The 12,618-nt window shown below is 38.8% G+C and overlaps 1 protein-coding gene and 1 long non-coding RNA gene across 4 annotated transcripts in view; both read right to left on the bottom strand.

Moving 5' to 3' along the window:
• Positions 1 to 257: 257 nt before the first annotated feature.
• On the bottom strand, positions 258 to 2,664 carry LOC145658566 (uncharacterized). The gene is made up of 2 exons (XR_014124171.1): positions 1,343 to 2,664; positions 258 to 970 (listed from the first exon to the last, which is right to left on the bottom strand). It is a non-coding gene; the product is annotated as an uncharacterized LOC145658566 (long non-coding RNA).
• A 193-nt stretch (positions 2,665 to 2,857) lies between these two features.
• Positions 2,858 to 12,618, bottom strand: part of kcnj5 (potassium inwardly rectifying channel subfamily J member 5) — a 28,020-nt gene continuing 18,259 nt past the window's right edge. Inside the window, exons 3-4 of one of the 3 annotated variants that reach the window (XM_027022770.2) lie at positions 10,401 to 11,280; positions 2,858 to 4,581 (exon numbers count right to left, since the gene is read on the bottom strand). In XM_027022770.2, coding sequence (XP_026878571.1) covers positions 4,259 to 4,581; positions 10,401 to 11,280 — 1,203 coding nt within the window. In that variant the 3' untranslated portion in view covers positions 2,858 to 4,258. The remainder of the gene's footprint in view (positions 4,582 to 10,400; positions 11,281 to 12,618) is intronic. The other 2 variants (XM_081715979.1, XM_027022772.2) reach the window with 2 other exon arrangements.

The raw sequence follows: 12,618 nt of genomic DNA, 5'->3' as shown, positions 1-12,618 counted from the left end.
GGCAGAAAGGCCTAAGGCCTCTGTTAGCTGGATGTGTTTATTACACTTGTGAATTAAGCATAAACTGGTATATATGCACATATTTTGAACAGATATATGTAGGTATACCTATAGAGTAAATGTGCCTTTAACTGTAGTATATTTATAGATTAGATATATCTATTAAACTGTAGGAATATCTGTAAAGTAGGTGTACCTATTAAATTGTAAGTAAATCTATAGAGTAGGTGTATCTAGGTATATCTTTAGAGTATGTATACATATTAAACTGCTGTGTGTGTGTGTGTGTGTGTGTGTGTGTGTGTGTGTGTGTGTGTGTGTGTGTGTGTGTGTGTGTGTGTGTGTGTGTGTGTGGCTGGTTAGGCTGGGGTAGTCTTCTATGTGATGAATTGTTATGCAGATCTCTGCAGTTAAGCCCAGGTCAGTGAAGAGTGGCTGTACACTAACCAGGGAACAAAAATATTCCACCTGAGTGCTAACATATTTGCTAGTGTACATCCCACAGAGTTCAGGAGAGTGCTGCATTAGTGAGGATTTCGAGAAGCCTCTCAGATTCATGGGATATAAGCATAATTAAAATATTCCTTGACTTTTGCACTTTTCAAGCCAACACAAGGTATCAACAAGGTGTTATGAAATTATAACATTGAATAATTTTGATGCTGTGGTATTATTAATCTTGCTTTCTTAATCAGTCCCTTCTCTACACCTAGATTTTTCCTCTAGTCTTAATCTACTCTAGATTTTATTTAATCTGTAATTTTAAATGAAGATAATTAAAATGGAGTAGTTAATTCAGTTCACACTGTTTAATTCCACAGGAAGCAAATGCATAGACATTTACATCAAAGCACCAAGAGCATGCATTCATCTACTTTTTTTGGACTACAGCACATTTCTTCTTGCATCAATGTCCTCAGTAGACTTTCTTGAGTCTGTCTCTAGAGTCAGAGTGTTACTAACCTGAAGTCTGAAGGAAAATCACATGAGAAAGCAGGTTGCTTGTCACATAGCTGATATACATTTAGCTTCTGTCTCTTTCTCCTTTCCTTCTCTCTGACAGTCTCTCTGTTTCTGACTCACTTTGACTTCTCTTTCTACTTGCTCTGAGAGAGAATACTTGGGGCTCATATATGGGGTGATCACGTGGGTGGCACAGGGTGGCAGATGCCACCCTACAAGAAAGCCTTGCCACCCCAATTCAAGTCATAAAATTAAAGAATATATATAAATAAATACAATTAAATGAAACAATTACATGTCAATTTTGATGCTATATTTTAAATTTGACGTTTTATCCAAACAGAACCGACATAGACAGCTAGGTACGTTTTAAACTAACCTGTATTCAAATTTGATTGCTGTTCGTTCCGCAATGGCTCAGAAAAAACTATATCCCAATTACTTCCGACTTCGCAATGTTGTTAGCTGACAAACCTTCTGTGAAAGAAATTGATCGCATTTTTACAAAGTCTCAGTCTTACGATATAGCATGACCTCAACTGTGTCATTCGCTTATTTGTTATGCTTGGTGCAGGTGAGTAATTCGTTTCCACGTAATAAGAGCAATTCCCAGTATAGTTTAGTTCAGTGTTACTACAGATCCATTCGTCTTTCGTGTCGATGCTAGCTAGCATTAATGGCGCTCCCAACATGGATTGTCCTTGTGAGCGCGCCTTGTTCAATGTATTAAGCATCTTGCTTCATTAAATCATGATGATTATAAAAATGCACATAGTTACATGGACCTCATTTAATTTTTATTTAATATTGAACAAGGTTTAAGTAGTTCAAGTTGACAATTTCTGCATGACTTGTGCAGATTCTAAATTTCCTTTTTGGGAGGTAAAGTCCTATATAGTTTGACTAGACCTGATGCATCACACAAAATTCTTCCTGTGGATTTAAATAATGGTATTATTACTGTCTTTAAAAAAAAATCAAATCCAACACAGCAAATATGAAACCAGTACGGTAATGTCATTATATGTCCATTAATATTACTGGTAAAACGAATAGATTCTGTAAATACAGCTTACCTAACAATTAAGTAGCGCCACTGCTTAGCGCGAACTTGTCCCCGCCTTGTGCCTATGCTCCAACTCTACAGCTGTAGCAGGTGTGGCAGAAAACCAGTCGGATGGAAAGCTTGTGTTCAGTAAGCAAACGTCTGTAGTCCTAGCTCTGTTTTGGCATCTCCTCCCAGGTTATGTAGCTGTCTAGGCTAATGTGGAATAAACTAATAACACAAATCAGGCCATATTGAAAACCTTATAGCTGTAAAGTTTGAAGAGCAAAAATATAAAATTGATCATTTGTGATTCTTTTGTCGTTCGGGAGTAATTAGTTCGTAACAACTAAGACCCTTCATAAATGATATAAGTATAGAAGCCAAAATAACAAAGGCAACATTTTATCTCGATATTGTTCAGTCAATGTCTCATCTAAACCTATGTTGCATTCAGCTAATGTACACTTCCCTTTTGCTTTGTGCCTGAATATGCCGTATTGGAGAGTAGACTAAGACTAGTACTAGGAATAGACTAAGACTAATACTAGGAAATCTCTCCTTGCCACCTTTGGCTTGCTCCCTGGGGGCTTGGACTCAGATGTGTGTAAAACTGCTTTGTGAGAACAGCTGTTGTAAAAAAAAAAAAAAAAAAGTGATTTATAAATAAATTTGATTTGGACTTTGTCATAATGTCTTGCTTCCTTTGTGTTTTAGTGTCAGGGAAACACACACACACACACACACACACACACACACACACACACACACACACACACACACACACACACACACACACACACACACACAAATAAACAAACACAGAAAAATACACTGAAAACATTGAGATTCTTGAGCTCTGGTAATGTGGCCAGTTCAGAGTTTATTCCCACATACCCAGAGAAATCATGACATACCAATTAAGGAAAATGGTGTAATCTAAAGAATAACTGGAATATACATTTTAAAAGATTAGGCAGAGTGACTTTGAATGTCTTGGTTGATAACCTTCTAAAATGCAAATAACTGCTTATGTGACTAAACCTTTCTACGAATTTTTGAACCTACTTTGTTTATGTTCAGTATGTATTGGGGTGTCTGATAAATTTCACATGCCTTAGAAAATACCCTGTATTGCAATCTAAAATTGACCAATTTTACCAATTTTAAAACTGACTAATTTTACCAGTTGACCAACTCATTGCCTGTGAGTTGTGATTCACTCAATTCCTCAGACTGAATGGAAATCAATATAAAATATAAAACAATCTCAATCTTTGCAACAGAGGTTGTCAGGGAAGGCAAAACAAAAACAAAACAAAACTTTGTAGATTTGTATCATACAAATGTTGGATAAGAGACACTTCCTAAACCAGCACTGCATGATGTTGGATAAGCCAGCACTGCATGATGTGACCCAGTCACTACTGCCTTATTTTGAGTTGAGAGCAGATAACCGTGTGTCTGTCTCTGCTGAGGTTGTGCTTGTGTTTTGATTAAAAAGCAGGTTAATCCAACATTTTGAGTTAGTATACACATAGTAAGCAGAGTCTTTGATTCGACGTGTGAAGGGAATATAATATACCTTAAATCTGATGATGAAAATCCACCAGGTGCATCTTTAAAGGATTGCTTTCTTTCCTGATCCCACTGAAACAGGCATTAATCTTCCACTCTGTGTTAAGGTCCAGAGTGCGGAGGATGCTTCTCTCCTATGGGATCCAGAGATTTTTCCCATGTACTTTTCATATGTAATCATATGATTAAGTGAAGTCATGAGCAGTAATAAGTCTGCAGTGGAAAGTAGCTCAAAGTTATGACCTCCTCTGTGACTGAACAAAGAGTGTGAACAGCTTATCTTAAATATTGCATTTTCTTCTCAGTTCATGGGAGTTCTTGAGAACCCCAAAACTATGATTAGTGCAGTGTTACATCAAAGCAATTTGTCAAATACTAAAAAGTTATTTTGATCATTCATATTCAACGCAGAAGCACAATATATGATATTGTACTGTGTATGGCTACTTATTAGATTCCCAGTGCACGGTATATTGATTAGTAATATGAAAATTTATGATTGACTGGGATACAAAATGAATGAATTTAAATGCCTGACATGAGTCTGTATATACTGATACTTAGGGTATAAATATTTTAATGGCTTTACATCGGGCCTCAATCTCTGCACCATATCGAAACACTAGGGATAATGGGAACAAAGCACAGTGGGAACAAAGTTAGTGTTATCTCTCAGGGTGAGCGGTTCTCCTCCGGCAGGTCGGCTGAGCCATTATTGGTCTCTCCTTTCCCCTGCCCGCTCCTGGCGAGGTGCCCCTGGACCTGCGTCTTGGGTTCAGGACTCAGTACACAGAGCTGGGGGAGCAGTGGGCCCTCCCTTGGGCTGGCGGCCAGCTCCTTTGCACTACAGGAAGGTGTGTTGGTCTCGTAGATGTCATGAAAGTTGTTGTAATCCACCTCATAGAAACCCTTCTCCAGTGAGAGCACAGGAGTGAAGCGATAGCCCCACAGAACCTCCGAGTCCAGATAGGAGCTGCGTGCCTGACAGGTCATTCCTACACACACATGCGCACACATATGAACACATACACACACACAAGCCAACATGCACAGACACACACACATGCATGCGCACACACGCGCACATACATGGATGAGCGCACACATGTATACAGGAGTTGAAAATACAAGAGAGAAAAAAATGTTCACTAATAAGGTTTCAGTATCAGTAGAGTATCAGTATCAGTAGAGTGAAAGTTAGAGAATAAACATTAAGTCACTGAGAAAAAATTCTGCAGATTTCTTGCAGACTGAATATGTTATGATGTATTTAGAGTGGTAAAATCCTATAATAGCCATGGTATATTCTTCTATTAATTATTTTGTTATTAGAAGTATATAACAAACACATATCACTAGAATAAAAAGATGTAAAACCAATGAACAAACATGACATGGATCCTCTGTAACCCAAAATATGTATGTTTTTACTTTATTATTAATTATATATATTTATATATATATATATATATATATATATATATATATATACATACACACACACACACACACACACACACACACACAAATGGAAAAATGGCCCAGTGGCTCATTGTTTTTTTAATTGATCACAATCAGTTGAAGACTGCCCTAATTTTTTTACTAAAAAAAGTTTTGTGTATTTTAGTGTGCACTGTATGCTCTGTGTTTACAGTGAGAGACTGTCAAAAACTACATAGATGCATGTATGATCAGGTAATGAGACAGGTATGAACAGGTTGTGAGGCATGTATGAGCAGGTTGTGAGGTATGTATGATCAGCTTGTATTAGCCTTTCCATTTGAGTGGCTTGTGTCTTTTCCAGAAGGATAAGTATTGCTATTTATATTTTATTTCTTATACTTGTCACATTCAGTCATCATTATTTGGGATGTGCCACGACAGGATTTTTGCCTGATTTGCCTGACTTTTTGCAGATTCCTATGGGTTTACACTAATGCAGCAGACATATGGTAAGTATAAAAGAATTTTGCCAGTACGAGGGTTCTAAACATGGTAAACAAGCAGTAAGCCGTCTAAATAAACAAAGAGTGTCAAGTGTTGTTCCATGGCCTAAGTTTGTCCCATTCTGTCACGAAGAATCTTTTTCCAAGAACTGAATGTGGGTGTCTTTCACAATGGTGCACTGTAAAATACTGACAGTAAAATATGACCAATCATTATGCAGAACATGGAAGAGGATTAGTCAAGAGTCCCTGAAGGCAAGTTACCACCTGCGAAAGCTAAGGTCAGGGGTCAAGTACGAGGCTAAGGTTAGGGGTTGATTCAAGGCTAAGATCAGGGTGAAGTTAAGTGTAGACAGAGCATTAATGAGCTTTAGCAGTCCATGGAAATACACCACAGAGATATTAACAGAAAACTCTGTGTGTTTTTGCATGGGAGAGAGGGAGCATGTGTGAAAGTGCTGCTCAGATTTATAAATAAGAACGCGGTGCCTTTAGGTCAGAGTTCTTGGGGCGGTTTGCAAAGAGCGGCAGTGACGATGAAAGATTTTGACTCTCTGGAGGACAAACTCTTAGAACTGTCTTTTGGCAAATCAGAAACACTCCAGTAAAAGGGGTGAACAAGGCAAGAAGTTGTTTGAACACTACATGCTTTTTCTCACAGAGTGCATGCTTGGGCATTGTACACAGACAGCTGGAAATCAGTGCATTGTTTTGGATTACCAAGAATGATAACCAAGAATGGGTAAAGACAGGCAGCAGAGGGTGGAGTTATAGGCAGCAGAGGGTGGGGTTACAGGCAGCAGAGGGTGGGGTTACAGGCAGCAGAGGGTGGGAATACAGGCAGCAGAGGGTGGGGTTACAGGCAGCAGAGGGTGGAGTTATAGGCAGCAGAGGGTGGGGTTACAGGCAGCAGAGGGTGGGGTTACAGGAGGAGTTTGACTGGAGGAACTGGACTGTCACCAGGCTTGAGTGGAGGAACTGGGACATATAGTATATAGTAGTAAAAGTAATTTCATAATTATGATACAAATTGGTAAAAGTGCCCTTTTCGTAATTGTAGATTGCAATTCTCAGTTTGAAAACAACTTTGAAGGAGAACTAGCTAAATAATTTTATGATGTTCAACAAATACTGTGGATTCAGTATACATACAATGAAACAATTATGCATGCCAAAAATAAGCACATATAAAATATTAGGAACCTTTTTAATGAATTAGCCAAGAGGAGATAAGCCAATTTTTTTCAGCTCTGTCGACTTGCCAAGTATCAGTAAATAGACAGCAAATCTTTCAGATGCTTTAGGTTTTTTTAAATGATGGTTTAAATTTGCTCTTTCTTCAATAACAGGCCTCCTCCACTCAGCCCCTGGCCTGAGGGGATGAGTAGGAATGATGACTCATTTATCCAGTAGAAAACAGGGAGTTACATCATGAATAATCTTTCAAAAATCATGCATTGCATTGTAAAGCCACACTCTCTGAGTATGTGTTATATTGTATATTGATACATTTTCAGGCAATTGCAAATTTGATCTGGAACTCTGTTATGTGTAGTCATTATTGTGGGGTGTGTTTATATCATTAGATGACTGCTTCATTTTAGGTCAAAATTTGCCTTAAAACCACAGCCTGAAAAAGGCAGTGGGCATAAGGAAATTATGCATGCATATACGGAGGTACACATGCCCTGCTGTGCCGTGGGTTACTGCATTACTACTGCCTGCATTCACAAGCCCACATCATGTGCTTGAACACATTTATTTATAGTGTAGAACAGGGTTGTCATGGGAGAAAAATGGCCAATCATCAAGCTGCAATTTGATGAACTGTATGATCCTGCCATATGATCCACTAAATGAATAAAAACTGTAGATAGATAAATAAGTAAAGAAATAATTTTATTTTTTCATAATGTTTAAATAATTTAGACAAATATAACAGCTGTATAAGAACCCACTTTCACTGTGCAAAATTAGAATCTGTTTGTTAGTTTGTAAGCAACCAGTAAGAATAACTGTACTAAATAAGGGTGTTTGTGCAAGTCATTTGGAAAACACAAGCTGATCAACCTTCTCCAAAGGGGAATTTTTATACTGAGTGGTTCTAGAAAGAATATAGGCTTAGCATTGCTTAGCATTAATTAGCTATCGAGGGGGAAAAAACTTTCACTTAGCAACCTGTTTAGCTGAGCAGTCGTGAAGGTTTCAGGAACAAAGCCTAAGCAATCAGTGCTTTTCCTCTGTGCACTTTAGTGCAGCTAGTGATTTCTATTGGCAGGAGAAAGATCCCAAAAGACTTTCATTACAGTTATTCCAGCAACTTTCTCAAACATGATGAACGTCTGTGAAATTCGGCAGGTCAGTGTAATTGCTTACAGCATTTGGCAGAGTCACTTTGCAGAGTGACTCATGTTTTTGATAGCATGATTGAACGTGTTTCTTTAGGGATTAGCCCTCTGATCTTGGCAGCACTGATTCGTTACCGTTCTACTGAGTGACTGAAGGAGGCTGATAAAGCCAGACGAGAGCTTCCGACGGTAGCTCAGCTATTAATAATAGAGCTATCAAACAGAACAGGTGTAAATTATTAATACCGTAATGAAGATAGTAAGTTAATTTGTATTGTTTTTGATTGTATTAAGAATAACAGGGTTTGAAGTGAAAGGGGTGTCAAAGAGCTCACATGATAAACAACAAGCCAACAAGGAAAATAAACATCCATCCAAAAACAAACAAACAAAATGTGCTGTTCCATAGTAAAGGTTATCCCCATTATGTCATGAAGAACCTTCTTCTCAGAAACAGGCTAATGTGATGTCTTCCCAAAATATCACCGCACTGTAGAATATTGATAGTGAAACATAACTAACCATGATGGTCATAAGGAATAGGAGAAAATGAAACATGGGCTACAGAAGGTTTGTTACAACCTGCCAAGGCTAAGGTCAGGGATCGCGTTAGGTGTACACAGACTCATGGTGGCCTAAGGCTTATTCTTCCTTGAGGTCATAAGTGGATCCTTCGTGCAATGCACTGCATGAAGCTTTCTATGAATCCTGTTTACTGAAACAGCAAATGTTTTGGATATTTTTTCCCAACTTTTTTCTACCTCTTCTGAGAACCTGTTTGTCATTACATCACAAAATCAATGCAGAAGAATGTCAGTGTATATTTAGAGCCATTTTGTATGGCCCATGAGACTGGGTTATGTTGATGCTATGCTTTTCTTTTGTGAAGTTAGTGCAAGTTATTTTGTTAAGTTCTGGGTCCTGTTTCAATTTGATTTCAGTCATGCTTTAAACGCCTGTTTACATTGAGGCTAATATACTTAACAATGCATAGCACCTCTCCACGTGCTAACCACTAACCATAAGCTTCATTTTAGGTGAAAATCTTCCTTAAAACCACAGCCTTAAAAAAGCAGTGGACATAAGGAAATAATGTGTGCATATATAGAGGGCAGCAATTTCATGAGATCTTCAGTTTGTGTTTATCCACAGAGAGCATAACACAGAATAGTGGTTGAAATAGATCTGTTAATTAAGTAAAGAGCAAAGGGACCTTTTCTGTGTTATATCTCTGCTAACTGCTTATTTGTACCTATAGTTTAATATTTACGTTTGTCTAATCTTTCAGATGATTGTGCACTGAGTGACAGCCGACTGTTTGTGCAGGTTCACTGGAATGCCAAAGGAAAAGGGGATGTTATGTAATCAGTATTCTGGGCCGTCAGTAGCTGCAGGAAAAACCATCCATGAAATAATATGTGCGTCTTTCTTCTTATAGATCCATTGACTTAATTTTAGTGATTCACTTTACTCAGAGGGTTGAGGAATTGGATTGTTTAAATAATTCTAATAAATTAAGATGCATAAGTAGTTGAAGTAATATTATTTGAGTGTCACTGGTGCATACATTTACATTTATCTCTGAGACAGAATACAATATTCATGATTTATGTCTGTGGATGACAAAGGTCTTTAGGTCAATGTCTGACCTTTGTGGCATCACAATGAGAGGACGGCATGAGCTGTTATTCAGTCACAGATCACTCTAGAAAAGCACCAAATACTCTTCCATTCTGTCACTTGCTAGTTTTTTCTGACAGTAAGTGGCCAGTGCATCAGTGATTCAGCTGAATCACGCCCTGACAAATGCCTGAAATTATTTCTCAGACTAGACAAAGTTTTGAATAAGCTAAAATAAAATTCAAGTAGGATCTCCCATTTGGTAAAGAGGGATGATCATTTCCTTTGATGTGAAATTGGAAGATAATGACCTGGGAGGGGTAATAAGGACATAGAGAACCCTGCATAATTTGCTGAGTATAGCAGTGGCTTGATGCAGTTCTTGCAGGCATCGCTGACCTCAGATACACTGCCTGGTCTTTTATCTTTTATCTTTTGGTAATTTGAGAGATGAGTTCTCTCTCATTCTGCTCTATTGCTTGTTAACAGTTCACATGACCAGTTGAGGTTGTAATAACATTATGATTGATGGATTTCCTGATGGAAATGAGGAGATGGATTCATATTTACCTTTATGAGTCAACATCAGTAACTTCTAATAAAGTCTGACATCTAGTGCAATGTAAAAATCATCCATGTATGCAAAATATACAAAAACTAAAAAAAAATGATCCTGAATCAGGTTTCATGTAAAGGTATGTAATATTTAAGGTAACATGCATGTATTGCGTATGTAAAGTTTTGTAAACTGTAAGGTAAGATACATGTATCAGGAATGTTATGGTGTATAAATTGTAAGGAAAGATACAGGTATGTAAATTAGAATACAAATGTTGCACATTTGTACCTTTTATAACTTTTTCAAGTACAAAACCTCCCCTCCGCCCATTAGCACCATACCTGTGGCCTCTACCATGCCTTCCAGAATGACCACAATCTCAAATTCCTCCTTCTCCATCTGTGCCTGTGACATTTCCCAGAACGGGCTCTTCTCATTGATCTCGTGTGATATGATGAGGGGCGACACCAGGAAGAGGCGATCGTCACCTGTATCAAAGCCGATGTTGATGTCCGTCTGGTTGAGTGGGATGAACTCGCCCTCCTTGGTCTGTTCCGAGCGGATCAGCTTGGCTCGGATCGATGCTTCCACAATATGAGAGCTCCGAAGATCTCCCACGCGGAACATCAGGCAGAGCTTGTTGTCTCGTACTGAGATCACAGCCTTGTGGGAGAACATGAGTGTTTCAGCTCGATTCTTGGGCTGCGAAATCTTGACAAACATACAGCCCACCATCATGGCATTTACAATGGAGCCCAGGATGGCTTGCACCAGGAGAAGGATGATTCCCTCTGGACATTTTTCTGTAATGACCCGGTAGCCATAGCCGATGGTGGTCTCCGTTTCAATGGAGAAGAGGAAGGCGGAGACAAAACTGTTCAGGTTCTCCACACAGGGCGTCCAGCCCTCTTCATCTGCATGCAGAAGATCCCCTCGAACGAGTGCAATGAGCCACCAGAGGAACCCAAAGAATAGCCAATTGAGCACATAGACCAAGGTGAAGATGAAGAAACTGAGACGCCAGCGCAGATCCACCAGCGTGGTGAAGAGGTCACTGAGGTAGCGGTACGTTTCCTGAACGTTGCCATGGTGCACGTTGCACTTGCCATCCTTCTGGACGTAGCGTTGCCGGGGCTTCTTCGCAGTGTCTGCAATCAGATGAGTGCGATCTGTGGAGATCTGTGCCTCCCGAAGGTGTTTGGGAAGCTTTTTTACTTGCTGCTGGAGAGAGAAAGAGAGAAGTTAGTAAGATGAGTAGTAATCTGAATGTAAGTATTAAAAAAAAGAAAAGCAAACTGAATTTAGGTTTATTAATTCAAGTTTTGGTTCAATATTATATACAAAACTCTGTACTATTCAAGTGCAAGATACTCTTTGATATAAATAAATCTAAAAATAATATAAATATATTGAGAATAATAATAAGATTTTAAGGATTTTTATAAAAAGCAGATGTATAGGCAAGGACAGTGGAGGTATGTGAAAGCTTTCTAGCTGGGCACACTAAGTTAAAATGCCAATGGTATGCTAGGTTGCAGCAGTTAATATTAACTCAGCAGCATGCAATGTTTCAGTAGTTAACATTAACTCACATAGTTAACATTAACTCACACTCACAGCAGAAGATGTGTTTTGTCTCCTTTCACACAGTATTCAACAATATACAATAAAAAAGTTTAATTTGGGTTAGTGATAAGGGGTTAGGGATTAATGCATTGGTCTTGTTACACCCATGTTAGTTTGATGGCAATGTCGAGTTATGTGCTCTCAAGTCTAATGGAAAAAGGATCAAGGTAATTATTCTCGGAAAAAAAAAAATTGAATTAGCAATTAGATGTTGTTATATTGACACCAGCTTCTGTCTGCTTCAAGCACCAGATAGATATACTGGTTAGATAATACAACATTTGAGATTATGAATTCCACTCACAGTCTGTGTGCCTGGAATATTTTGTGCTACTAAAATCAGATATTTGTTTCATATTTTTTTCTATTGGTCTTTTCAACTGGTCTATGAAGTGGTACAATAATTTACATTTGTGAGCATGCTCATTTGTGAGCATGCTCATTTGTGAACATGCTCTGCTACAAATTTTGTTCCTACTGCAGTCCTGTCACATCGAGTCCTGCTTGGATGTTTTCCAAGGAAAATGTCAACAGTGTTTCCATTCGCTCTTTAACCCTAGCTGCCTAGTTTGTGCCAGACATCCACAGCTCTCACTGATGCCCCTGAGGTGCAGAGGAATGTGCCGATATGCTGCTGGAGAGATTCTAGTGCTCAGATAGTGGCAGAGCTGCACTGACACAGCACAGGCACACTTGAGGAACATAAAGGCATTTAGGTCTCTCTCTCTGTGTCTCTCTCAATTTACCCATCTCTCTTTCTCTGTCCCTCTCTGTCTGTCTCCTTCGCTCACTCTCTCTCGGATAAACCTGCACTCTTGATTAAAGTGAGGCCCTGGACCTGAGTTTCATGGCTGCTTAATAGGACAGTAGCCATGCTACTCTCTTCTTACTTTCCCACTCTATGTAACATTATCGAGCACAGCTAGGAATAGT

The sequence above is a fragment of the Electrophorus electricus genome, chromosome 6, assembly GCF_041902795.1.
Source record: "Electrophorus electricus isolate QZ-2024a chromosome 6, ASM4190279v1, whole genome shotgun sequence".
NCBI classification, from domain to species: domain Eukaryota; kingdom Metazoa; phylum Chordata; class Actinopteri; order Gymnotiformes; family Gymnotidae; genus Electrophorus; species Electrophorus electricus.
The sequence above is the reverse complement of the archived record's forward strand: the minus strand, read 5'-3'. Positions and strand labels throughout refer to the sequence as shown.